Source organism: Rhagoletis pomonella, unplaced genomic scaffold (assembly GCF_013731165.1).
Source record: "Rhagoletis pomonella isolate Grant_MI unplaced genomic scaffold, Rhpom_1.0 Rhpom_scaffold_00003, whole genome shotgun sequence".
In the NCBI taxonomy this organism is placed as follows: Eukaryota; Metazoa; Arthropoda; class Insecta; order Diptera; family Tephritidae; genus Rhagoletis; species Rhagoletis pomonella.
In genome coordinates this window covers 98,297,743-98,322,658 of record NW_023458557.1, presented here as the reverse complement: position 1 = coordinate 98,322,658, position 24,916 = coordinate 98,297,743, and the positions used below count along the sequence as shown (strand labels likewise).

The 24,916-nt window shown below is 34.1% G+C and overlaps 1 protein-coding gene across 1 annotated transcript in view; it reads right to left on the bottom strand.

Moving 5' to 3' along the window:
- Positions 1–24,916, bottom strand: part of LOC118735937 — a 155,478-nt gene that overhangs the window by 40,106 nt on the left and 90,456 nt on the right. The window contains exons 2-3 of the mRNA XM_036465978.1: positions 15,570–17,037; positions 1,099–1,243 (exon numbers count right to left, since the gene is read on the bottom strand). Of these exons, the coding sequence (XP_036321871.1) occupies positions 1,099–1,243; positions 15,570–16,983 (1,559 nt within the window). The 5' untranslated portion in view covers positions 16,984–17,037. The remainder of the gene's footprint in view (positions 1–1,098; positions 1,244–15,569; positions 17,038–24,916) is intronic.

Here is a 24,916-nt window from a genome sequence, read left to right as displayed (position 1 = left end):
GCAATCTTTAAAAAATATTCAACAGACATTCGTAAAAATTTCGAGCTTAATGGGCTACAAAACTGCATAATCAGTTTTTTTAAAAATCGATTTGATAAATTTAAAATGTCGATGAAAATTTCTTGGTATTTCTTGCGTTCACCCGAGTTCTGTATGAAATTAAAAAACACGGATTCTTGCGGTTTTTGATTTTGAATGAAAAATAAAAAAAACTTTGGTATGGAAAATATAATTGAATACAAGGAATTTTAAGCAAAAAAAAAAAACCGACTTTAACTCATATAAAAAAAATATATATATATATATATATATATATATATATACATATGTCTCATGATCCACTGATCGGATCTTAACCAGATTAGAATGGGACCACCTCTGAGACACTACCTTTGCGATGCAAAACGAATTATCGAAATCGGTCGTGGTCCAAAGTTATGCGGTAACATACATAAAAATAATAATAAAAAAATAAAATTAAAATAAAAAAATATTCCGACGAACTCATAACCTCCTCCTTTTTTTGAAATCGGTTAAAACTACTCAAAACATCAAGGTATGCATATTTTTTACGTTGACTGTATATAGAAATCACTTTTTCTAAGAAAATTAAAAATTATAAAATTTCCCAGAAAAATTTTATTATAAGTAATGATTAGTTTTGCCGTTTTGCCGGAAATTAAAATAAAAACCGTTAAATTTGTTATGTGTTCGAATTTAACCGTGAACATTTTTTGGAGAAGTGAGTTTATGAAAAAATCAATAGACTTTTTATTACAGTCTTCAGTTTCTCTGTCCCGAAAATATTTCACAAAGGAAAAATCCTTTTTTTTTCAACAAGTCTAATGCTAATGCGATTCACTGAATTTTGAATGGAGTGGGAAACAAAATTTAGGTTTGATTTTATACTCGCTGTATAAAATACTATTTCGATCAAACATTTTTTTCAAACTTTTTTATTTTTTGTTCTTTCGAAGACAATTCAAAATTATAATAATAATTAAAATAATTTATGTGCTTAAATATTAGTTGTTTCAATCTAAATTTTCTGTACTAAAAACAAATAACAAATTCGCCTTAAAATATTACGCTACTCACCTATCTATAAGATAAATTGATAGATTTTGCATTACACAAAATAGCCCCACACAAAAATCAGCCAATGCCAAATTTGCCAAGAAAAAATTGGTTATCGAACGCAGGCGGCGCGATAGGGTTACCACGAGTATCACGAGCAAATTTCCTGCAATGGAAGAAAAATGTAAATGTTTATTAATTTTTTTTCCGTACATTTTTTTTCGTAAATGCATACAATTTTTTAAATGCAGATTTTTCACTAACTAAGCCTGAGTTAGTAAAGCAGTACGAAAGTTAACTTGGACTTCTTCAAGCCAAGCTGTGTATGAAAATAAGAAATTTCCATCGATTTTTTTTTTTTTTTTGTACATTTACGCAGTTAATTTACTCAGCTTGGATTAACATAAATCATAAGCCACATCCTGCAAGCAAAATAGTTTTTAAAACAAGCAAAATGCCAGGCGAGAGGGAGAAATCAGCATATTTGTCGGCGGCATACACACAAAGAATTATAATTAGCGTAAACGAGCCAAAACAAAAAAGGAAGAAGTGACTCGCAAGGCAATGTGCCGCAAAATCACTACTAGCCTTACTAGCAGCCTTACTTGACGCAACTGCCTGCTTCAGCAACTACGCAGTACCGAATACCGCGGATTCTTGTGCAACTTATTTTACAGTAGCTTCACTAGTTCATAATTACATGAAAGCCAAGTGGACAAAGTGGATTCACTGTTGTGAAATTGAATTCGCCGTTGTGAGTTGCCTCCTTTTGCAAAAGAAAATAATAGCCACTGAAATTTACAGAAGGCGCAATTCATGCTTGGCAACTACAGTAAAAGAGAGGCAAATGCAGTTGCTGCATGCTGACTACGTAAGTAGTACTTAAGTATACTTTTATGTATCTATTTATATTGCAATGTTGTTGTACGTATGCACGCAGGTATAAATAAGCATTTAATGACAAAAGTTTTCCAATTAAATTTCATTAACTACGTCAGTCAAAAAGTTTTTCACTTGACGCTATTTTCATTGTCACAACCTTGGCTTTGACTTGCGCTCCTCTTGCGGCTCACTTAAGCTCTTGAGAATTATGAACTTGTTTTGACAAAAGAAAATTAAAATTCACGCAAAGAAACAAGTTGAAAATGTAAATAGTTGTAACAATAATACTAATTATGCCAACCAACTGTGTAGGTAAGTATAAAAATTGTTATGTTAATGGTGAGTTGGCTGAATCGAGTGAGAGCTTGTATTTGCTTTTTTTTGGCATTGAAAAACGTAACCTTGACCCATGGTTCGGATTTTATTGTGATGATAAAATTAAAGGCGTAATTGTATGAAATCATGATGAGATCGAAGAAAGTCGGGCTAACAATGAGGCGTCCTAAATTAACAGAACAGAATAGGAATGAAATGAAATGGAATGAAAAAAATGCAGCGAAACGAGATGAGCTCAAGTGAAATGGAATTGAAGGTAAACCAAGTGACAGAATGAATCCTATTGGGATGAAATGGAATAAAAATAAAGGAGTTTAATTAAATAGAATGGAGTCGATGCGAATGGTCGGTTTCACACTAGAAAATTTGTGCGACCAGAAAAACTCTGTTTGTAGGCAAGAGAGGCATTTCCACAACCACTCTTACAGATTTTGACAGTTCACGCCGCAGAAGCAAAAAAAAAAAACACATGTAAATTTTGATTTTGTAACCCTGCTGTCACCTTGCAAGTACCGAAATTACTCATTTCTTCATTGTCACTAAAAAAATCAAAATTTTTTTGTAATAATGTGAAGTTTCAAGAGTGACTAAAAAAATGGCACCATGCAGAATATCTGTCGCAGCTGTTTTGAATTTCTTGAAATTTTAAAATTTTTTTTTTTTAATTTCAATAATTTTACATACTACAAAATTTTTAAATTAAACGGTGAAAATATTCTTTTTTCCAAACGGAACGAATCTAGTGTAATAAAACTAGTGTGCCACCAGATAAAAAAAAATTAGATTGATTAAAAGATGACTTTTTTTTTTTGAGAAACTAAAATTCCATTATAACAATTTTTATTGACGCACTCGAAATTCATTCTAAAATCGTTAAGCAAATGAAGAAAGTAAAATATATGTATGTGCATAAAGAATATTTTTTAAAAAGCTTCCACGCCAATATTTAATTACTTTTAAATAATATGACCTTTAAGTTAAGGCGTGCGAGTAAACGTATTTTTTACTTTTTATAGTATATCTTTTTTTAAGTTTTCTTTTAAATACAATTTCGCAATGGAATCTTGCTCATTGTTCAAAACTGAAGATAGTGGTGCATCGTCTTAGATAAGTGTGCCACCCTTTTGGACCAAGTTTATCAGTTTTCCTAAGCCTAATCCTGGATTTCCACTATGCATTAAATGGCGAAAATTGTAATGACAAAGTTGGGCATTAAAAAATAATCGTGTCATTATGTTCAAAAAATAGCCACTAAGTTGATTTCCACATGATATTTTTTAAACGGCATGAATACCATACCTAGTGGAAATTCGGCATAAGAATTGGCAGATGAGAAAAAAAAAGAGTGCGAAATTTGCAACGATAAAAATGTACACTGCTTTAAGTCGTTCTCTAGATTCTCTAGGCAGCGCCACTCTCTTCGCTTCTCCAACTTGTTGACTTCAAATTTTCCAATTCACTTTACTTTCGCGAGCGAGTAATCCCTCAAGTTGGCTGCAATTCATCACTAAACTATCAGTCAACGTGAGTAGCTGAAAAAAATGTTTTCCCCCTTTTTAGCAGCGATCTGTGGCAATAACTAGCACAGCTACTGTTGACCGGCGAGGCCATAAAACACAAATTAAAATGTGAGCCACGAAAAAAAAAAAAAAAAAACAACTACCAAAGCAACTGTGTGAGGAATGGAGTGGGTTACAAGTTTCGCCACATCTGCATACTGCGATTGATTTACGGTGATGCCTAGAGTATTGAAGTGCATTTACGTATACGCAAGCAGTTATTTTTAGCTTGTAAAAAATGTAAAAAAAAAAAAATTATAAAAAATTTTTTCGCCAATTTAGCAATAACTAGCATGTACCTCGCTGCATACCCACGAGACTTGTCCGGCAGTTTTGTGACACTTCGCATGTTATTTTTTCGATTTTGCTGTTGCGCAAACTTTTCAACTTTCGGAAATATTGTCAAAATTTTTATTTTTACTTTTGTTTCTAATTTCTGGCAATGTCTCAGCTACCACCCCGTTCGCACGACTCGCACAAATATGAGTGCACAATGTGCTGGGAGTCAAACCATGTGTCGGGATTAGATTGGCTGCTGCTGTCAGATGAATTTATGGCATTCAGCAAAAATGTTACCCCAAAAGCTCTGCGTAAATACTTGGGCAAACAAGTTTTTTCTGCTCGCTACCGCTTAGATAGTAGCACATTTGTCGTTGTTGTTGGCATTGTAGCGCCACTTATTGACTGCAAAATTGCATAGCTTAGGACGAGTCCAACCCTTCCTCAAATTTTACCAGTCAACGCTTCAGTGCTTGGCAAAATGATGCACGACACAATGTAGCAGTCGAAGCAGCAACTCGATGTACTGCAACTCAAATAGCAACAACCAGTGAGTACACTTCCAAAACATGTCCAAGAAAAACTGCAACAATTTGCATAAATTGACTCTGTCCTCTGAGGTTTATTCACTTCATTTTCTTTGTATTGCTTCAATTTTCCGAGCGCCGTTTCTCTCCTTTTTCCTTGATACTTTCTCCTAGATTTTCTGAGAAGCCAACAATGTCCTGAAAATTATATAATGCCATTGTTGGTTAAGCAAGCAGAAGATGCAGGAGAGGAAGAAGAAATCAAAAGTCGATTGACTGTGGCTGCTCCGGTTGGCTACCAATTTTACGGTGATTTGCAGTTTAACTAAAAAATAAAACTGGTAAATTGTTGCAGGAAAATTTTTGTACGGCTGGTGTAGTTGATAATGAGAATCGCAAAAAGGCATGGTTTTTTTTTTAATAGTATCGGCAGATGGCTTTGGTGCTATTGTGGTAGTGGGTAAGGCACTGTGGTCAATGGTAATCATCTGTTACCACACCTGAATGGTTGGAATCCCCCGGGGCCCGGGTTTTTTAAGGGGTTTGAAATATCAGAACGACAACTTGTTAATATTTTCTTACAATGTAATTGCTCCTTTTTTTTATATAAACAAGTGAACCCGCAAAAAAATTGAATTTCAAAAACTTAACAAATACTCCAAATGTTAGTCAGAGTTATAAGAGATCCGAGTGCCGTATTTCAACTAAAATCGTGAAGCCGTGAAGAGCACTCTCGCTTAGTGCATATTTTTAATTTCACAAAATTTCTAATCACCCTATACAATGGACAAAAATTTTAAATTAAAAAAAAAACGAATGGCCTTATTCATAAAAAATAATATAGGTTTATAGAGTTCTATAAAGTGACATTTTCATACCAATTTTCGATTTATAAAGCAGTTAAAGTATTCTTTATGTTTTATTAAGCTCTTTAATTTGGCCTCTTATTTTTGAAATTCCTCTTCAAAGGTGTTCTCAAACTAAAATTTTCTTAAATCTCGTTCGTCTGACATTGTGTTACACATGTATTTCAATAAACTGATGAACTAATTTGAATTTAGTTGTTCGAACAAAAGGCAACCCTGCTAAATAAATGTCAGGCTTTTCAGGCCCATTTCGATTGATACCCATCTTTTAATAATTCACCCAACTTATTGAATAATTTGAATGTAACTTTTTAAACACGTGGCAACCCTCTTCAAACATTCCAAATGTTCAAACTAAAGATTTCTTAACATTATTTCGTTCGACTGCGGTATTTTTATATTTCATTTACTTTTTGTATTAGGTAATTGAGTTAGAACTTCCAAACAGGTGGCAGCCCTCTTCAATTGTTTTTTCAAACTTAATCCATGTTAACTCTACTTTGCCGGACATTGCGATACATATTTTAATTAACTGATGAATTAAGTGGAATTTGATTTTTCAAACATATGGCAACCCTGCTAAATACTGCTCAGAAATACAAATTTTCAAACCCTTTTCGATTGATACCCATATTTTAATAATTCATTTAACTTATTAAATAATTTGAATTTAACTCTTTAACAGGTGGCAACCCACTTCCAACACCTGAAAAATATTCTTAGGCTTCAAACTAAAAATTTCTTAACACCCCTTCGTTTGACATCCATATTTTGATATGTAATATATGTAACTTGCTTTCGCTTGGCTTAACCAATATGATTTTCTAAACAGGTGGCAACCCTCCTATAGTTTAGCTGAGAAACAAAGTTTTTTCAAGACCCTCGAATTGATACCCATTTTTTAATAATTGATTTATTTTTTTTAACAGTTTGAATATAATTTTTTAAAATTAGACCACTCTCTTCAAAAATGTAAAAACTTATTGCCCTTATTGCACACCTACAGTCCAAGCCTCTTAATTTGACACCTCATTTCGGTAGATCGAACAAACGGTGCGGCTAAAGAATTTGAGTCTAATTTTTCAAGAGGTGGCAACTCAAAAACTAAAACCACTTTGCACATCTACAGACCATGCGCTTTAATTTGGCATCTCATTTTTTCATTTCTGGACAAAAAATCCCTTCGCGTTTTATATACACTTAGGTCTCTTTTTATGCGGTTTTTTTATGCGGTTTTTCAAAGCATTTTTTCGCTGTAGCGAAGGGCCCTCCCCTTTAGTTAGTTTTAGTTGAGTGGGATTGGGCTGATATGTAAAGATGTGGTTGGTGTCGTGTGGTTAGCCTCCGCATGCCGGACGACACTCATTGGGGATATTGGGGTCGAGTCTGGATAGGTAGCCGTTGAGGCGGCTACAGTATCCCTACCGTAACTGGGTCAGGTTCCACCTCAACTCTCCTTAATTTTAGAGGATTACCAGTATATTTGACTTCGTCCCAATAAAAAATGTTCCATTTCCACATTCGCGCTCGGAAAGCGTAATCGTAACACCAATGTAAGGGCAAAGTTTTCAAAAGGGATCTGCTTTTAAGTATATTTTTAATTCTAATAACCCACTTTGTTCCGAGAATTCCGAGCCAAAAGGTGGTAACTCGCTCTCAGTGAATCCAGGCTGCCGAAGCCGAGTGGTTAGAGGTACGTGATACCACTCCGTAAGGCCAAGGTTCCATCCTTGCACAAATTACTAATTTCATAGTCTCTTAGTTTTAGCGGAAAAGCATTGCTGTTTTAAGTCTGTCATAATATAGGCTCTATGGTTTAGAAATCTTCTTCAGCCCTGTAGAATGTTTCAAATTTTCTTATAATCTTTTTCAGCAATTTTTTAATGCGCAGAGATCCGAATTCTTTATACTCTTAAGCGTTTGCTGTTGTTGATATTGTACTTAAAGTAATTTTCCATTTTTACAGAGCTTTCAGCAACAATTTCTTGAAACTCATATCATACATTGGTCACTTCCGTGCCAATACGACTCCAATTAACTCAAGGCAGCTGCAATTAATTAACATTAAAATACCACCCCTGACTTTGGTTGTTAATTCGCCGCGTCTAAAGCCCACTTCACTCGATGCCAACTCGCATTAAACCAGTTAATTAACTCACAACCGCAAATATAATTACATTAAGGCTATTGTCTGTCTACCGAGAATTTTTTCGCGCGTCTGCTCAATTGCATTATATGTTTGTATGTATGTATGTATTGCAATACAACGTAAACAAGCACTTCGCAGCCGTGAACAAAGCCGCCGACAATGCGACTTTAAAGCGCTCCAAAATGAGCAACATGCCCCGGCAAGGAAGTGAGCAGTGCAGCGTGTGAAATGAGCACAGTTACAGCAAGTACTAGTTGTGTGAATGCAAGCGTATCAATAGAACAAAGGCAATGTGGCATAGCAGGACCCTGTAAGATCTGCTGTTTATAAAACAAAAACATAATAACGAAGAAAATAAACAAAAGAAATAATAAAGAAGTGAAAAAATATAAAAAAATAAAGCGAAAAATTATGGCTGCTTCTGTGAATTAGAACAAAGTAAAACGAAACTGTGGCAGCCAGCCGCAATTTTCATCAGCGTCGCATTGGCAGCCGATTTTCATTAGCTTTCCTGGCAGTCAACGCCAGCGGATGAGCTTCTTAATATGTACATATGTATGTACGTTTAGTTATTTCTTAAACAAATTGTATGCCCAGTTGTGTTAACAAGTAGCTAAGCAATGAAAATTATGCTATCAATTTCTGATATTTTCCCGTAATTGCTTATCCATACCGCTTCTTGCTGTTATTGACATGGAAAATAATTAGAAATTCATTCAATTAATTAGTGTAAACATGAAAAATATTTGCTATTAAAATATTCATGGCAATAATATTGCCTCAATACCGAATTGCTAATTTGCCATTGCGCGGACATGCTGTCAACCTCTGTGGCAGTGCTTTTGCACGAATGGACGAACATATATAGTTAGTGCTTGCATGTCACCAAATTGTTGGCAATTTAGCGCTAATCTGCATTTGATTTTAGTAACTTTCCAAAACCGTGTAACTATTATAATTATGATTTTTTTTTTCGAAGCAATTTTATGTATATATTGTGACAATAGTCGTTATTCACAAAAGGTTGCTCATACGCTCTGTATTCCGCCAAATCATACAAAAAAGTTATGCCACGATAGGCATTAATCCAAAGATGGACTGATACCTCTCGGAATGTTTACATAAAATTGTTTTAACACCGATTATAAGTCAAAAAATAATTGGCAAAATAATCCTTATATTTTGCGAGCGGAAACTGGTAACTTTTGCTTTTTAATAATTAGGCACTTACAAGAGGCGAAGTCAAGATTTGCTAGTGCTTTTGCGTCGGAAATTTTATGAAAAAAAAAACCCCTAAAGTACCTGAAAAATCAGACACGTAGAACCCTAAAAGTCCCTAAGAAGTATCAAAAGTGGAAGTAAAACACTAAGATTCCCGAAAACTGCCGATAAAAACCCCCGACAGGCCCAGAAAAATCCGAAGAAAATCGTTTGGCGATTGGGATCAAAATTAGTTGATAATTACGGCCATAATCGTCGTATTTGTGTATTGTTGTTGTTGCAACCAGTTCAATTTGAGTTGTTGTCGCATTTTTTTTTTTAAACTTCGTATTTTAAATTAAACTTTGTAATAAAGCTAAGCTGAAGATGAAGATGAAGAAATAAACGACAACGATTAAGACAAAAAGTGAAGGCAAAATCGAAGATAAAGACGAAAGTTAAAACAAAGAGTAATATATAAAAATTAGGGTAACTGAAAGGGTAAGACAATTTATTGAAATTTTTCGATAGCAATCGAAATAAATTCGTTCATTAAAAACTTTGTTATATTATAGTTACTGAAAGTTATCAAGTTATCAAGTTACTGGAACTTATCGATTCATCGAAGTCTATAGTCATCGAAATTTATCGCGCTATCGTGTTTATTGAGTTGTCGCAACATATCGTATTTCAAATTGATCAATGGTTGCTGAGTTGTCGAAAATTATGGACACATAAAATTTATTGTTGAAATTTATGTATAGTTATCGGCTATAAAGATTTTGCGGTTTATCGAAATTTGTCAGGTTAATGAAATTTATCAAGATATCGCCTATTTATTGAATAATCATTATTTATGTAGTTATCAAAATTTATCGTGTTATCGTAAAGCATCGAGTTCTCTTAATTTAATTTTTTGGAATCTTCAAAATAGCGAATTATAAAGTTATCGAAGTTTCAAGGTTATAAAATTTATCGAGTTGTCACTGCTTGTCGAAATTTATAGAGGTATCTTAAGTTAATCGAGTCATCGATTTATATCGAAATGCGCAGTTATCGAAATTTATCAAAAATTATCGAAATTGGCGGAATTATAGAATTTTGTTGATTTATCGAAATTTTGTGTTTTTGAATTATCGATATATGTATATCAAATTATCGAAATTTATCGACAGTCCTGCCAAATTCCTCCAAAGACTTTCAAAAATAACAAAAAAAAATTTAGTAATTTAAGTTCCAAAGCAGGTTAGAAAACCTTTCCAATTGTCTTAAAAACTAGAAAAATTGTCGTATTTCGACAGTACTGGCACTCTTAAAATGTACTTTTTATCCTAACTGTTAACTTTATAAAAATACATAATTTCCAAAACTAGTAAAAATGCGTTTTTAGTTTTTCTCTCTCTGAGGTGAGGATCTTTTTACAAAGACTTTAAATATTCAAAGGTATCATTAATTAAAAAAAAAATATATTCAAAAAATTCCGACCAAAATATAATAACAATATGGATACAAAAAAATAGAAAACTCTGTAGAATTCAAAAAGATAAAATTTTTTGGTACATAAAAAGGAATAGGTTTGAAATTTCCTCTTAAAATTTTATCGTTGAATATCCTTAACATTTTCCATTATTTATTTTGAAAAAAATATGTGTTAAGTACAAATATACACACGATCACATCCTCTAATGTGGCCCGTCTAACTTTTTTAAATAAAATTTATTTAAAAAGAAATAAAAAAAAAATATTTTTTTTTAATTCTACAGAATTTCCTCTTTCATCTGGAAGCCATACTGTTCCGTATCGTGCTCCGAATTTAATTTAATTAATCATATAGTTAGTCCTTTAAATAAAATACTGATGTCTGAGTTTAGTGAATATATGTATTGATTTTTTCTTGTGTAAAATTGACTGTCGCACGGTGTAATCAAATAAAAAATATTAATTTTTACTATGCGTTATTTCCGTCAGTGAATTCATAAAATTTTTCTTAATATTACAACGCGTTTTTTCTCTCAGTGTATTTCTGTTTCAGTTGACAACTCAGAAGTCTCATCTGTCTCCACTCGGAATCAACATTTTGAATATTATTCACTTTGAGATTTGGGAAATATGTAAAGAGATTTACAGTTAATGCATTTTTTAATATAACATTTTTAGGCGATATCTTTTCAATACATTTTAAGGTTTTACTACTGAAATCACAACGGTCATCTTACATCATACACAAAAAACTTCAATATGAATAATATTTGCAGTATAAAATTAAAAAAAAAAATAAATCGTTATTTCAAGATGAACCTTCACTTGTGGCAACGTTGATTCCTAACCTCAACGGTTCTGAAAGATTCGGTTTCGCAAAAGAGAGATTTTTGATTTCTCCTTAATAAAAGTCTACTTATTTAGTATACTTGTGACTTCAAATTTCAGTTCAAAGACGAATCTCATTGCTGCAAGTGACTTTTGTCGCACAACACTGTCTTCCTAATCAGAGATCACACGCAATGCAATAATTGAAGGCGCCAATATCGGCACCAACTAGCGCCAGTTGCCAGCAGCAGACCACAATTAACGAGATCAACGCATGGCGACAGTGGCAATCAACAGCTGTCAGTTTGGGATGCCGCCTACGACTGGAAGAGTGGAAGAGGACGAAAAGACAAACTGATAGACAAATGGACAGAATGCAGACAACAGGGACGCATTTCGATTATGCAACGTTAGCAAAACAAAAACATCTAAGCTAATCTTAGTCTGCCCGCTCTGCAGTTGCAGCAGCTGTTGTTGCGGTGGTGTTGGGGTCATAAGTCAAATGCGTAATTCGCTGTTAATTTACAGTCACACATACGGTGGCACCGAAACAGTAATTAGAGGGACAATACGAACACAGTTTGATGGTAAATTACACGCTTACATATGTACATAAATATGTAGCATAGTTCATTACTCGAAGCTACCTACCTAAATACGCAGAGCGTGAAAAGAAGGGAAGAGCAATGGAGCGAAATGGGTGTGGGGCGCACCAAACGGAGCCTTGCAAACAATTTTGCGCAGTTTTCACTGAATTTCATTGTGGTTTATGGCTACCTGCTGCAAATTGTCTTCCCAAAAGCAGACAAATAGAGGAACTATTCATTTATTTTATTTTTGCTTTTGTTGTTGTCTACACTAATTACAAAACTAGCGGTAATCGCCATAAACAAGCTTGTACTTATGCGGGTTTCATGTGCTTATGTGAATGTATGTATGTACATACATTAGGGTGGTCCATGTACATGGTGCATGTGAGAAAAGTGAAGTCGGAATTTTAGTTCTTTCCTTCAAATACGAACATTTTTTAAAAAATTAAGGTTTTTAATCTTATTAAATATAAAAAAAAAAAACGATTCATTTAAAATTAAGTAACATAAACCGTGTAAACTATATTTAACTAAACAAAAATATACTTTATAATATGGAACATTCAAATCACTTTTTTTTAAAACAACTCAGTTTAAATGAAGAAACGCTGCTCCTCCATCGTCCCCATTTACCTTAAAAGTTGACTTACAAAAAAAACCGAAGGCAAAATTTTAATTAATTCGTTCTAATCGGACAGTTCGAAAAAACTGTAATCTTGTCCAAAAACTCCAATTCACAGTTAAAACTGTGAATCTGGCCACATTGAGCGACCTCCAAATATTTTATGATTAAAAAGCGCGTACACTTTTTTTCGATGTAGAATCTGAGTGTTGAGAGCATTAAAGTTCCAAGCTTGCTTTCTTGGGACCTCGCTAATGTACAAGTCTGCCTGTGTGTGTGTGTGTGTGTGTGTTTGTAAATAATTGATATTTCCGGTGTCAAACAGTCCAACCATCGGGGGTGAAATAATTATCATTAACAACTACCAGTGCTTTTAAATCCAAGTGCAGATGCATACATATAGTGGATATGTAGATATGTATGTTTTTACTTAGGTGCATTTATAAACCTATCTTTGTATCAGTCGGTAAGTTGTCGATCCCGTTGCCCTTGTGGAATGTGGGACTGTATGCGTGAATGCATAGAGGAGCTCACAGGAATGATTAGTACCGCAGAGTAAAGCAGCAATGCAGAAACTATACTTACAAGCGGTGCACAAAATACCACTTCAGATACTATGTGGATAAAAGGTGGTACAAAATATTTAGAAATTTTTAAATCTTAGGTTCGGTAAAAATTCCACAGGTTTACAAAAAAAAAAACAGTTTATGCATATTAAACCAATCTTATATATCCCTATGTTATTCGACACGCTGAATGCGAATCCGAGGTCAGTTAGCCTCCATTACGTTAGGTTCGTGATCAGTTGAAGGTCAAGTAGGCACAAATTTATTGAATAAGCCTGAAAATTCATATATATGGGGCTTTAGATTCGCTAAACCCGAATCCGAGGTCCGTTAGCCTTCACAAATAGGACAACAAATCCGAATATGATTCCTCAAGGTCATCTAGAAGTCACACCAAGGTCATCCCAAAGTCAAATACAGAAGAATTGTATTGAATTTTCAGGTTTATTCAATGAATTTTTCCCTATTCGACCTTCAAATGACCACGGACCTCGACTTGATGGAGGCCAACGAACCTCGGATTCGCTCAGCGTCTCGAATAACATAGGGATATATAGGTTTGGTTTAATATGCGAAATATGAACGAAATTATTTTTTTCATTTACAAAATTTTGTGTTTTCTTCATACAATATCGACACCTTAGTGGAAGATCGAACTATCTGGGCAGTCAGTTCGAAAACGCTCTTTCTCATAAATCTTTTCAAGACGGCCGTACTTCATAATTCGGTTTAAAAATGCCCTATCTCAGGTGAGAATACATTTAAAGTGTGCTGAGATAGGGAGCTTTTGAATCGGCTGCTAAGTTAGGGCGTTTTTTGAAACGAATTTTGAGATAGATCGTTCTTGAAAAGTTTTCTGAGATGGTGCGTTTTCGAACTGCCTGTCGAGATGGGTCGATCTTCCTCTCAGGTATTGATATACTGCTTTTTCTTTTGAAAATTGGGAGGGTCAAACGTCATTTTTGGTATTTAGTTTGTTCGCCATTTTTGCTTAGAATTTATCGTAGAATTTTCATTTGCTATACACTCTCTTCGAAAATTTTGCTCCGAACAAATTACTCTGCCCTAATGAACAATTCTGTGTTGTAGCGAGAAAGAAACATTGTATGCAAAGTCCCATCTACAGGAAAGTATCCATAAGATTTTTCAAAATCGCCGTAGAAATTTTATGTATAATCTGAGGGGTTAGTACTCCCAGTCTGATACTCAGATGATTATTCAGTGATCAGTCAGTTGTAAAGCAGAGTAGGCCAGGGACCTTCCACAAAGCCTGTTACGCGACCCCTGCCCAATTCATTGACTAGTCCTGAGTCCCGACGTGGGCCCGAAATGTACCCTAAGTAGGTAAAAAACGAGCTGCTAAGCTATCCTGTTTAGGAGCTTACGGCAGTCACCTACAATTAGGGAAATGCCTACCACAGACATGTCCTACAATTGTGCTGTTTTTATTTTTTTACTTCTTCAACTCGCTGTAAGAGTTCAGCGAAACAACCATCTCAATCTCGAGATTGATCTGAAGAGATTTCTTTAATACAGCTCATTTTTCTGGAACGAGATTGTCTGTATCAAACAATTATAATAAATTTCTACTGATATAAGACTCACATGGTAATACAAAATTATGTAAATTCCTTGGATAGATTATCGTCGCCTGTAAAAGATTGGCGTATGTTAAGTACTTTCGCCAGGTTTTGAAAAATCGCCCTTGAAGTTTGTAATGCCTCGAGGAATATTACTAGGTCACGAAATTCTTAGATTATTTTATTTTAATTTTTTATAGTTAATTATTTTTGAGTTTATGAAGGATTTTCTTTAGTAAAATTTTGTCGTATGCAGCCACTTGTATGAAATGCGACAAAATGTGATAAAAACTTGTACTAAACTAAAGAGGTAAAAAACGAAAAATTGTAGTTCAAATCTCGGAAAGTAGAGGAGATATTAAAAACTGATAACATTAATCGAAAGATCTTATTTTAAAATATATACATAATTGCCTCTCAAACTAAAAATCGTCAAAATGGCGCTTAGGACAATATTTTACCCAGGCGACGTTATGTCGTTCAAGGTTCCTGTTAAATGTTTTCTCCACAGGTTTTTACATACATATCTTAGCCGGTCTAATTGTGTACCGTGTATTTTTGAAGCTATCGATATATTTATGGATATTGTTATCGATATAAAAAGTACATCGATATATATCGATATTTTTCCATAAAATCATCGATAACGGTATGCGCAATATTGAACGTTTGCTGGGGCTGGTAGTTATATTAGGACTTCGTGAATATAACTCGGATAACTCAGATATTCGAGTATCTGATTAAAAGATACGAAAATCTGGACAAATCAAAGATAACGATTGTAAAACGGGTATGAACCGGATATCCGGAAAGTTAGATGACAAAATATAACGGATATTAACCCAATATCCGGATTTTAGCCGCATACACGAATTAACGAACGGAAATACGGACCGCATATTCGAATACGCGGATATGCCCAGCCCTATCGAACTGTCGTGACCCGCCGTAATATGATATTTGTAATTCCTAAACGTAAAGCTTATAATTAAAAAATTAAAAGTCCCTCACTTAACTAATTTTACTCACCAAAGAAGCAACAACAAAACACCAACGTATACAACGTTATAAAAATGATGCGTACATCTGTGCGATCGAAGATATATTCGGGAACTTCCTCATCCAACAAAATTCCGCTATCATTAAAGCGAATGCCACCAATGCCGCTTTCGGAAGCCACATTTAAATCACCAATCGCACCGTAACTGCCATTACGATTAGCCAAAGTTGCATTTTGTATGCCATTCCAAGCATCGGCATCGACGGTAGACTGAAGATCTGCACCCGCATCGCTGCTGAGTGTCGTCGCCACTGCCGACAACGCTGTCGCAGCGGTGGCATTGCAAAGCGCCAAAAATGTGGAATTCAAAATAAATGACGTTAATGCAGCGAAATTCAGTGATGGCGCTTTTGAGCTGCTTTTAGCCACACTTGCTCTTGCGGAAGCCTCAATTTTAGCTGCTTCACTTTCTATTTTCACTCTGGAGCTAGTGGATTTAATGTTCCAGTGCTGACTGGGCGCGAAATGTCTTCTTCTTCTATTTGCATTACCCCCACGCGTTTTTCCAGCAATGTTCGAAATTTTTAAACTCCCCGTTGTTTTACTATTCCGAACCGGGTTCAAAGCGGCTGCGTGATTTGTGCCACCGCAGCGAATTTTCGGAATTTTTACGACATCTATGTCCCGCAGCAATGGCTCCGCAGCGGGCTTTGGCGATGGCAATGGTGTTGATGTTGATGTTGATGCTGCTGCTGCTGCTGCTGCTGCTGCTGCTGCTGATATTGGCATGCACTCCTGGCCAGTAGGTGTTAGCGTCGCTAAAGTTTCTATGCTACTAACAACCTCATGCGACGTGGATAGTGCATTCGCTGTTGTTGTGGTGGCTCTGGATGTAGGTGAATTACTGGACTCTTCATTATTGTCGCGTTGCTCATAATTCCCATTAATGTAGCTTTCGCTGCGCTGGCACGTAGTATTGTTATATGAAATGCGCTTGTTTGTGGCATCACTCGTCATTTTTGCAAACATTGTTTTTTGTGTTGCTCGTTGCATGTTGTTGACACAATTCGTATCCTCATTTAACCTCCATAATCGCAGTCGCTTGCACTGCTTATTCGCTTCGCCGCAACGATGGTGTACATGCTTGTTTGTGGTGTTGGTGTTGGTGCTGGTGTTGCTATTGCTATTTCTGTTGCTACCATCATCCAGCTTGGCTTGCCAAAGCTCATTTTGGTGATTAAAATTTCCAAGCATTGCGTGCCTTAAATGCTTCTCCTCGACGCTTGCAACAACGTACTCATTGTGATTATCTGGATTGCTCAATTTTCTCGCTGTTGTTATTGTTTTTATTTTTGTTGCAGTTATTGTTGTTTCTGCTACCGGCGTTATTAATATGCTGCTTGCCACATTCCCCACAAGCATCTTTGACTCTGTGGCTGACATTATTACATTGTTAGCGAGTATCCTTCAACTATTGTTGCTTTTGTTTTTGTTGTTCTGTAATAAAATGAAAATTAAAAATTAAAATCATGTTTAGCAAAATTTTAATTATGTTTTACATAAATTACAGAGCATGTGGGCAGGAAAGATCAATAAAAGAACAAGCGTACTAACTACTAAGTATTCATTACAAAAAAAGCCGTGGCACATATTTATACTACTTCGAGTACATAAATTGATACGGTTTTCAAGGCATAGGAGACCAAAAATTAAGACTAAAATATGTGCAGGTACTGTTGAGCACGGAAATTCCTTGAAAATCTCCGGAAGTTTCTAATACAACAAGAAATGTCGTCAAGCACGCAAAACATCCAGCAGTACTGGAGGGCGCTCTGCTTGCTGGGGATGCGTATGCACACTTACACATAGTCAGATGTGAACAGTCAAATACGTGCGTAATAAATTTTTGTATGAAAATATTATTTTTAAATACGAACATTTTCAAACGATAATCAAATATAAAGATTCATTTTTTCTATGCATTATTTCCCTCAATGTATTCAGTACGTATTATTATCGGGTTCGTTTTTCTAACTTTTTCTAAGGGTTAACGGTTTAATGTACACTGCATATTTATACCAAACAGAACAATTTCCTCTAATTATTTATATCAATTAAGTACATCAATATATTTCACATAAAAATCTGCAAGTGCCATCTAATGTTCACCTCTGAGTGTAAAATTAAAATCGATGACTGGCATCATTGTGGTGAAATGCGCACCCAAAGTCAAGCGGAATCGTGTTAATCCAGCAAATCTTATGAACTGGAATAATTTATTCGCAATATGGATGGGATAAGTTCACAAACTTCCATATCTTACCATTTCTTGTTTGTTTTAATAATTTTTTTATGTTCCGAAATTTCATTCATTCAGCGTTTATAATAATATTTATAACTGCCGTAACTCTAATCTCCAAATACAGCATACAGCCCGAGTGCTAAAAACCGATAGACGCCAGATGAAATAAGTTTTAAACGCCCATTAATACCAACCGTAGCACCAAAAGCCCTTTAATGGACTACAGCAAAGCCGACAGCAACCATTAAGCTCTACAAAACCAGCAAAACCATAGAAAACGGTCAAAACCACTAACCCAGCAAAAGAAGAAAATTTAAACTTAAAAGAGAAAAAAAGTAAAAAAAAAAAAATTTAAAGCGCACGCAAATCTGCTCGAATTCATTCAACTGGCAACCGGAAAAGGGTAAACCTACAATTGGTAAACGAGCGGCCAGCAAAACGCCCAAATTGGTTGATGACGTATACGCCCCGTTGTGCGCCAGCCATACAGTTTGAGTGGATGTGGCACAACAGTAGCGGCAGAGAAAAATATGACGCAATGGCATAAAAGATCAAAAGAAGCAACCTTTGCTGGTCTCTTAACTTCGTTTGTTATATACAGACGAGGCTATATCCGCTATCAATGTAAACAGAAACAGTTGAAAGCATGCCGTTGGTGAAATAACAGCCCCCAGAGAAAAACTAGGAAGAAATTTAATATTTACTTAGGGATTTTCTGCCACACCTTAGTTCTTTTTTTTTTTTTGGTATGCCAGTTACGTCCTTTTTTAATTTTGGTGCTAACTTTTATGGCCGTCACGCACGTTTTGTGTCCCTTTAGGCGCGGCAAGTAGCTGCGGGAGTGCTATCATTCAAAGCAACTGAATTTCTGTTTAATGCCTTTCACAACTATTTAGTATTTAATGTAACAACTTTAGTGCAGCTAATGCCTAGTTTCCACACAGTTATTGTTTTAAGTGGTTTCTTTTACAATTTATTTAATTATTTTCTTTTGCAACTTTGCTCTACAAAAAGTCACAATTCATTTATTGCAAACTAATTTCACTCAAAGTATGTCAACTGTTACTTTTCTTTATTTCCAGCTCAAGCTACTTGTTCCTATTTTAGTCAAATATCTTTATTTAATTGTTGTTTCACTACTTCATTCATCTCGTAACTCTCGATCCAAGTTGTCATTTAAATTCACAACTACTTTCGTTGCACTTTTCTTTAGGCAACTCAAATTGCAACTAGCTACAGACGCTTCGTTTGCTGCTCCTTTACTATTTTGCTTTTTAGCTTCTCACTTCTTAATTTGCGCATTTGCAGATATTGCTCTCTAAGCCATTGTCTGTTGCTGTTTATTCTACTCAGCCTCCCCCTTTCAGTTTGTTGCAATCTGGTTTTGCGCTTTAACTTCAATTTCTGCATTTATTTCCTCAGTTTCACCCGCTTGCTGTGGCTACTCAATTGCGGTTCACTTGAGTTGTCGCCACTTTTCATGCTTTTTAGTCCTGTCGCATTGTTGCTTTTTATTAAACTTTTAAGAGACATTCCATCCAATTGGTATTTTGCTTTTGACGTCTTCTAAAATTGTAATTTGATTGTCTCACACAATTTCACAATTTAATAAATACCCTCCATTGATGCTTTTTATTGGCGACAATTTTTTTTTTTTACAAATAAGCTTTAATAAAATTGTAACAGGCCACTGTTTTTACATTATAGTAGATATTAAAGCAACATTGATATGGGGGTATTTATTAGAGCAACAGAAGCCAAATCAAAAATTTCGGAATTTTTGTCTATGTTTGTACGCGCGTCATTCGAAAACTAGCATTTGAAATAATTACAGTGTTTCCACCTGTTAGAAAATAATAGTCTAAATAAATTGATAAGATAAAGTAAATATTCCAATATGGCTGTTTACGAAGGTTTACAGTCGAAATTTGTTTTGGTGGAAGGTTTCCACCTCTGAAAATTTTAATTTGATTTAATTGATAAGATAAATTAAATATGGCAATATGGGTATCAAACTATAGAAGTTTAGGAAAGTTTACTGCGAAAAATACTTTTGAGGAGGGCTGCCACCAGTTCGAAAAGTTGTATTCAATTATTAAATTAATAAAATAAATGACATATTTCAGTACGAGTATCAAGCTAAAGATAAAAAATTATACTGCCGAAAATAATTTTGCAGCGGGTTGCCACCTATTTGAAAAAAAAAATATTTCAGTTAATTAATACACCTTTGAAGAAGTGCACGATATGTAGAATCGAGTTATAAGATCATAAATTAAATTTCCAGGATACCAAATACCTTCATAAATACAAAAATGAAGTATGTTTCATAAATCGAAAAAATCAAATTTATCAATTTCATATAGCACTTAGCAAAAATTTGCCTTTCTTCAGACAAACTCCTTTTAAACAATTTGTTTTAATTTTTTTTAAGGCAAAATTTAACGTATCTTTATATATACAGTATCGATCATACCAATAGCGCCTCCATTTTAAAGTAATATTGTTTTTCACGTGTGTTTATTTATTTATTTTTTAAGAATTTCCTATTAAACATAGTTCATTCTCTAACAAAACCCATATAAACCGAAGTTTAAAATTTTTTAGAAAACTAAAAAAACGTAAGTTAATAAAAGCGTTGTAAAATGCAAATAAATTTTTCATCCAAATCTCAAACTTTTTTTATGAGAAGTGTTAGATATTTTTTTGAGTACACAGTGCATTCGACTTTAGTGTAATATTGGCAAGTTTCAGGTGGCTAAAAATTACCATTAATTTTTAGAATTTTTTGGACGAAGGTTTTGCGATTTTCTTTCATATCAAAATTATGCGACAGGCAAAAAATTCTGAAAACCACTTGAAATCTTGAAACTTGCACACTAAAATTGAATGAACTATAAAATTGTATACTCAAAAAAGTTCTAACACTTCTGAGAAAAAATTTGAAATTTAAAACAAATTGTGTTTGCAATTTTTTTTGGCTTTCGACAAAGCTTTAAATTTCGGTTTATATCTGTTTTGTTAGAGAATGAATTGTGTTTTAATTTAAAATTCTTAAAAGACAGCTTAAAAAAAAAAACTAACATACGTGGCAAACAATATCACTTTGAAATGAGGGTGCTATTGATATGACTGATACTGTATTTTATAGAAATTTTTTACAATTCAAAAAATTCTTCGAATGTTTCGAGACTACATATTTTCGGCTTAAGGGAAAATCGGTTTTACTAAAACGTTTTCAATGCTATGGAAAAAATGCTCAGTAAAAAATTTTGCGGTTTAAAAAAAAACAACATATTCTCGTTGAATTATTATTTTTTTTTAAGCTCTGAATATTTCATTGAGAATGCAATTAGACATTAAACCAGATATTTATTAACCTCGATAAGAACCACTGCAAATACAGATGTACATAAGTAATAAATTAAGCCATAATTCGGGGCGGAAACTAAATGAATTACTTGCTATATTTTAATGCACGTTAACGCAAGGAAAGGAAAGTACTTTCCTACATACATACATATGTATGTATAAATAAATCAAAAATTTTACGGCAAGCCGTTGTTAATTCACTGCTTTCTGTTAATTGCAAGAAGTATAAAAGCATGAAATCTTACTCGCTGTACTGCAAGAAAGTTGCTCTTTGAGATTTTCCGGTGGAATAAGTACATACGTATCTATACGCATTAAATAACAAAATTAATTGCCGCTCAGCTTGTTAGCCATTTAAGGGCAATTATTCAAATTTAAGAAGCCATTAGCAGACTTCTTACGAGAAGCGAATTGTGAAATGGTGGAAAAACGTTAGTAAAAGCTGATAAGCAGCTGTTGGAGAGGATTAAGGATGTGCTTGGTTGGTCATAACTTAAATGTGCTGGCAAGTTAGTGAAGCTAAAAAGTAGCAAGCTACACAAATAAGCGGGCGGTATAATAATGGACGAAAGGGGTTGGGGCTTTAAACTAACAATTTTCAATTTCACTACATACTTAATTCTTAAGTCTTTATTGAGAGATCGTTGGGCTCTCCAATAGCATTTCTTTTGCACACCAGCACTAATTTTATCAAGGCTTTAATATTTCCAGCAAGAAAAAACGATAATTTATACATTTTTGGCAAGCGAAGTTAAACTTTGAATCTTTTGAATCGGATACTTCTGTGAAATCTAGAGCAGTTTGAATTGAAAATCCTGAAGAATTTCGAAAAGTTCGGGAAAAATTCTGCACGCCTCAAAAACTCCGGAAAAAACTACGAAAAATAGACAAAAAAAAAATTGAGGAACTCTTTGAAAGTTTTGAAAGATGAGAAATCTTATAAAAAGCGAAAAATCGCGCTAAAAAAAAAAACAAAAAATAATTGCTTTCGTTTTGCTAAAAACTATAATTTTTTATTTTTGCCTTAAAGTATAAAAATTAAAAGTTTATAAGTTCAGATTAAAAGCTAAAATTACTAAAATCATGAGGCCATCTATACTAAATATTTACCTTCAAAAAGTGGCACGATAATTTTGTTTTCTATATATCTAAATCTAAAACAAAAATACACACCACAAATCTTGTATTTGTAATCTCCAATAAAAACCCAATCAATTATATTCGCCCAAGCATAATTGTTAAAAAAGCTCAATGCCAAAAATGGAATTTTGTTGGTAGGCACCTCTAAATGTGTATTTCTTCTGCAGTAATAATTTTTTGCTTGTGTTTTTCTTTTCCTCTGCGTGCATTTTAATTGCTTCTCTTTGCTGTTCATTACCAATTATTTCTATTAACAAAAATTATATTTATAAAATTTATTAATTACTGTTAATTGATAATTTGCATGTTAGTCTTGCATGACGACAATTCTTAATAAAAGCCCACTTACGAAATTGTCTCTATTCATTTATCTTCATTAATGTCTAAAATTAATTTGAACTGCATACTTAAGTAATTGTACTTCCGTTTTTCTAATAAAGTATTATTCGCCGTTTTCTGCCATTAACTGCAATTATATTTTATATGAAATTTCTGTGCAAATATTTTATTAGTGCTTTGATTGCCTTGTCATTCACTTCTTATTCTAGGTAAGTGTGTAGGCGTTGACACGTGGCAGTTATTAGCGAAATGAAATAAACGAAAATGAAATCTTAACCAACATAAAAACCCAATAAAATTGAGCATTGCAGACTCATTAGCGTAGAGAGGTAAACTGACGCACACTCTTTCAATAAAAGGGGCAGAATGTAGGACTAAGAAATTTAAGTTAATGTTCTCACCGGCAGACGTTGCGGATTGTTTAAAAGTCCGAAATTCAAAGAGCCTAGGCTAAAACCCTGGTTTGCGGATACTCAGTACAGCACTGCTGTAAAATTTTGGGTTTTAAGGAGGTAACGGCTTCGGAACGAGCGGTGTGTCTGAGTGGTTAGAGGTGCTTACTACCACTTCTTACGACCTGGATTCGATCCCTGATCTGAGCAATATCTATATTAGAAAAAACAAAACCTCCGAGTGTATAAAACTATTTGCCATTCGGAGCCGACGCGTAAAATTGTAGGTCTCTCCATTTGTGTAATAGCAGCAAAAAGCGATGCATCCGTGGTAGGTCATATTCCTGATGGTTTCTAATATACCCATGTAAATGGTATAATCATGAATTAAACATCCATTAAAACATTCGCAGCACGCGAAATCAACACGCATGTCGAAGTGGAAATATAAATGGCGATGTGGGCGTTGCACGCAAACGCTAATATGCTGATATATTTTTAACCTATTAAATACACTCCCAGTCATTTGAATAGCACATCCTTTTGATTGTCAGCATACTTCACGTGCAAATTCGATTTCAAAATTTTACTCAAATTTCAAAAAAAAAAAAATCATGGCAACTAAGGGGTGTGCTATCCTAATGACCTGCAGTGCATATGCATGTTATAATATCTTTAGAAAAATTTCGGGTATGCAGTTTTGTGCATGCAAAGTGCAAATTCGAAGTGAATACAAAATACGGTTGATTTAAAAAATTTTTTTTTGTTGACTGTGTTACGCTTTTTGGCAATTGCTTACGTTTACTTAATGGCTTATTTGTTTTTTTTTTTTTTTTTATTTCCGTAATTAAAAAGTTTCAAATTTTGATGCGAACTTGTTGAATTTTTCTAATTTGTGTACACAGTTTGAAATTCGGACTGACGTGATTTTGGGTTGATAGATCGTGCGATATTCTTTCATAAAAAATAAAAAATAATAAACATTATATAAACCAACACAGAATAGCCTTAACTTGTTAAAGTATCGCTTCCCTATTTGTTTGCCCGCTACTGTATACATATGTATGTATTACCTTTCATAGCACCTAACTAAGCTTGACTTCATATATCTGTTAACCTTTTTCTTGTGTATTGAACAACATTCATATCACAGTTCCGATGTAGGGCAAAATTTTTTTAACAAATACAATTATACAATTCCTAACAGCCGGTTTCACCAGCAATTTATATGGAAAATGATTTTTTATTTTCTGTCAATTTCCGGAATTTCAACGCTCAAAAACTTAAAATCATTTTGCACTTAAATTACTTTCGTGAAATTGGCTGTAAGAATTTTAATTTTTATAATTGCATAGGCAAGTACTTAGAAATTGTAAATTTTTGCAGAATAAACACATATGTACATGCATACTTAATATGCGTTTATATGCCATACATACGCAACAAGCACTTTTCATACCAATACTTGGCACAGCACGTGCGACACAATATTGGTAAAGGGTACAGAGCAAGACGAATGCATCTGTTGCATGTGTGGAAAAGTACCCGTAGCAAAAGTTTGTATTGAAAATGAATAAATAAGCATGTTTGGTTGATTAGTGTCTTTTGAAAATCATTGCTATAAACTTTATTTATATTTACCTATGTGTACACACATTTTCCTGTGCATTTATGTGTAAGTGCCTACATACTTATGAATCAATTTATAAATATTTAGCACGTATCTCCACAGCATAATACGTGATCCACCTCAATAATTCTGCAGTTATTGATTGTTAATGGTTAGAACCAATGGCAATGTATGCATGTATGTCAAATGTTCGATTTACAA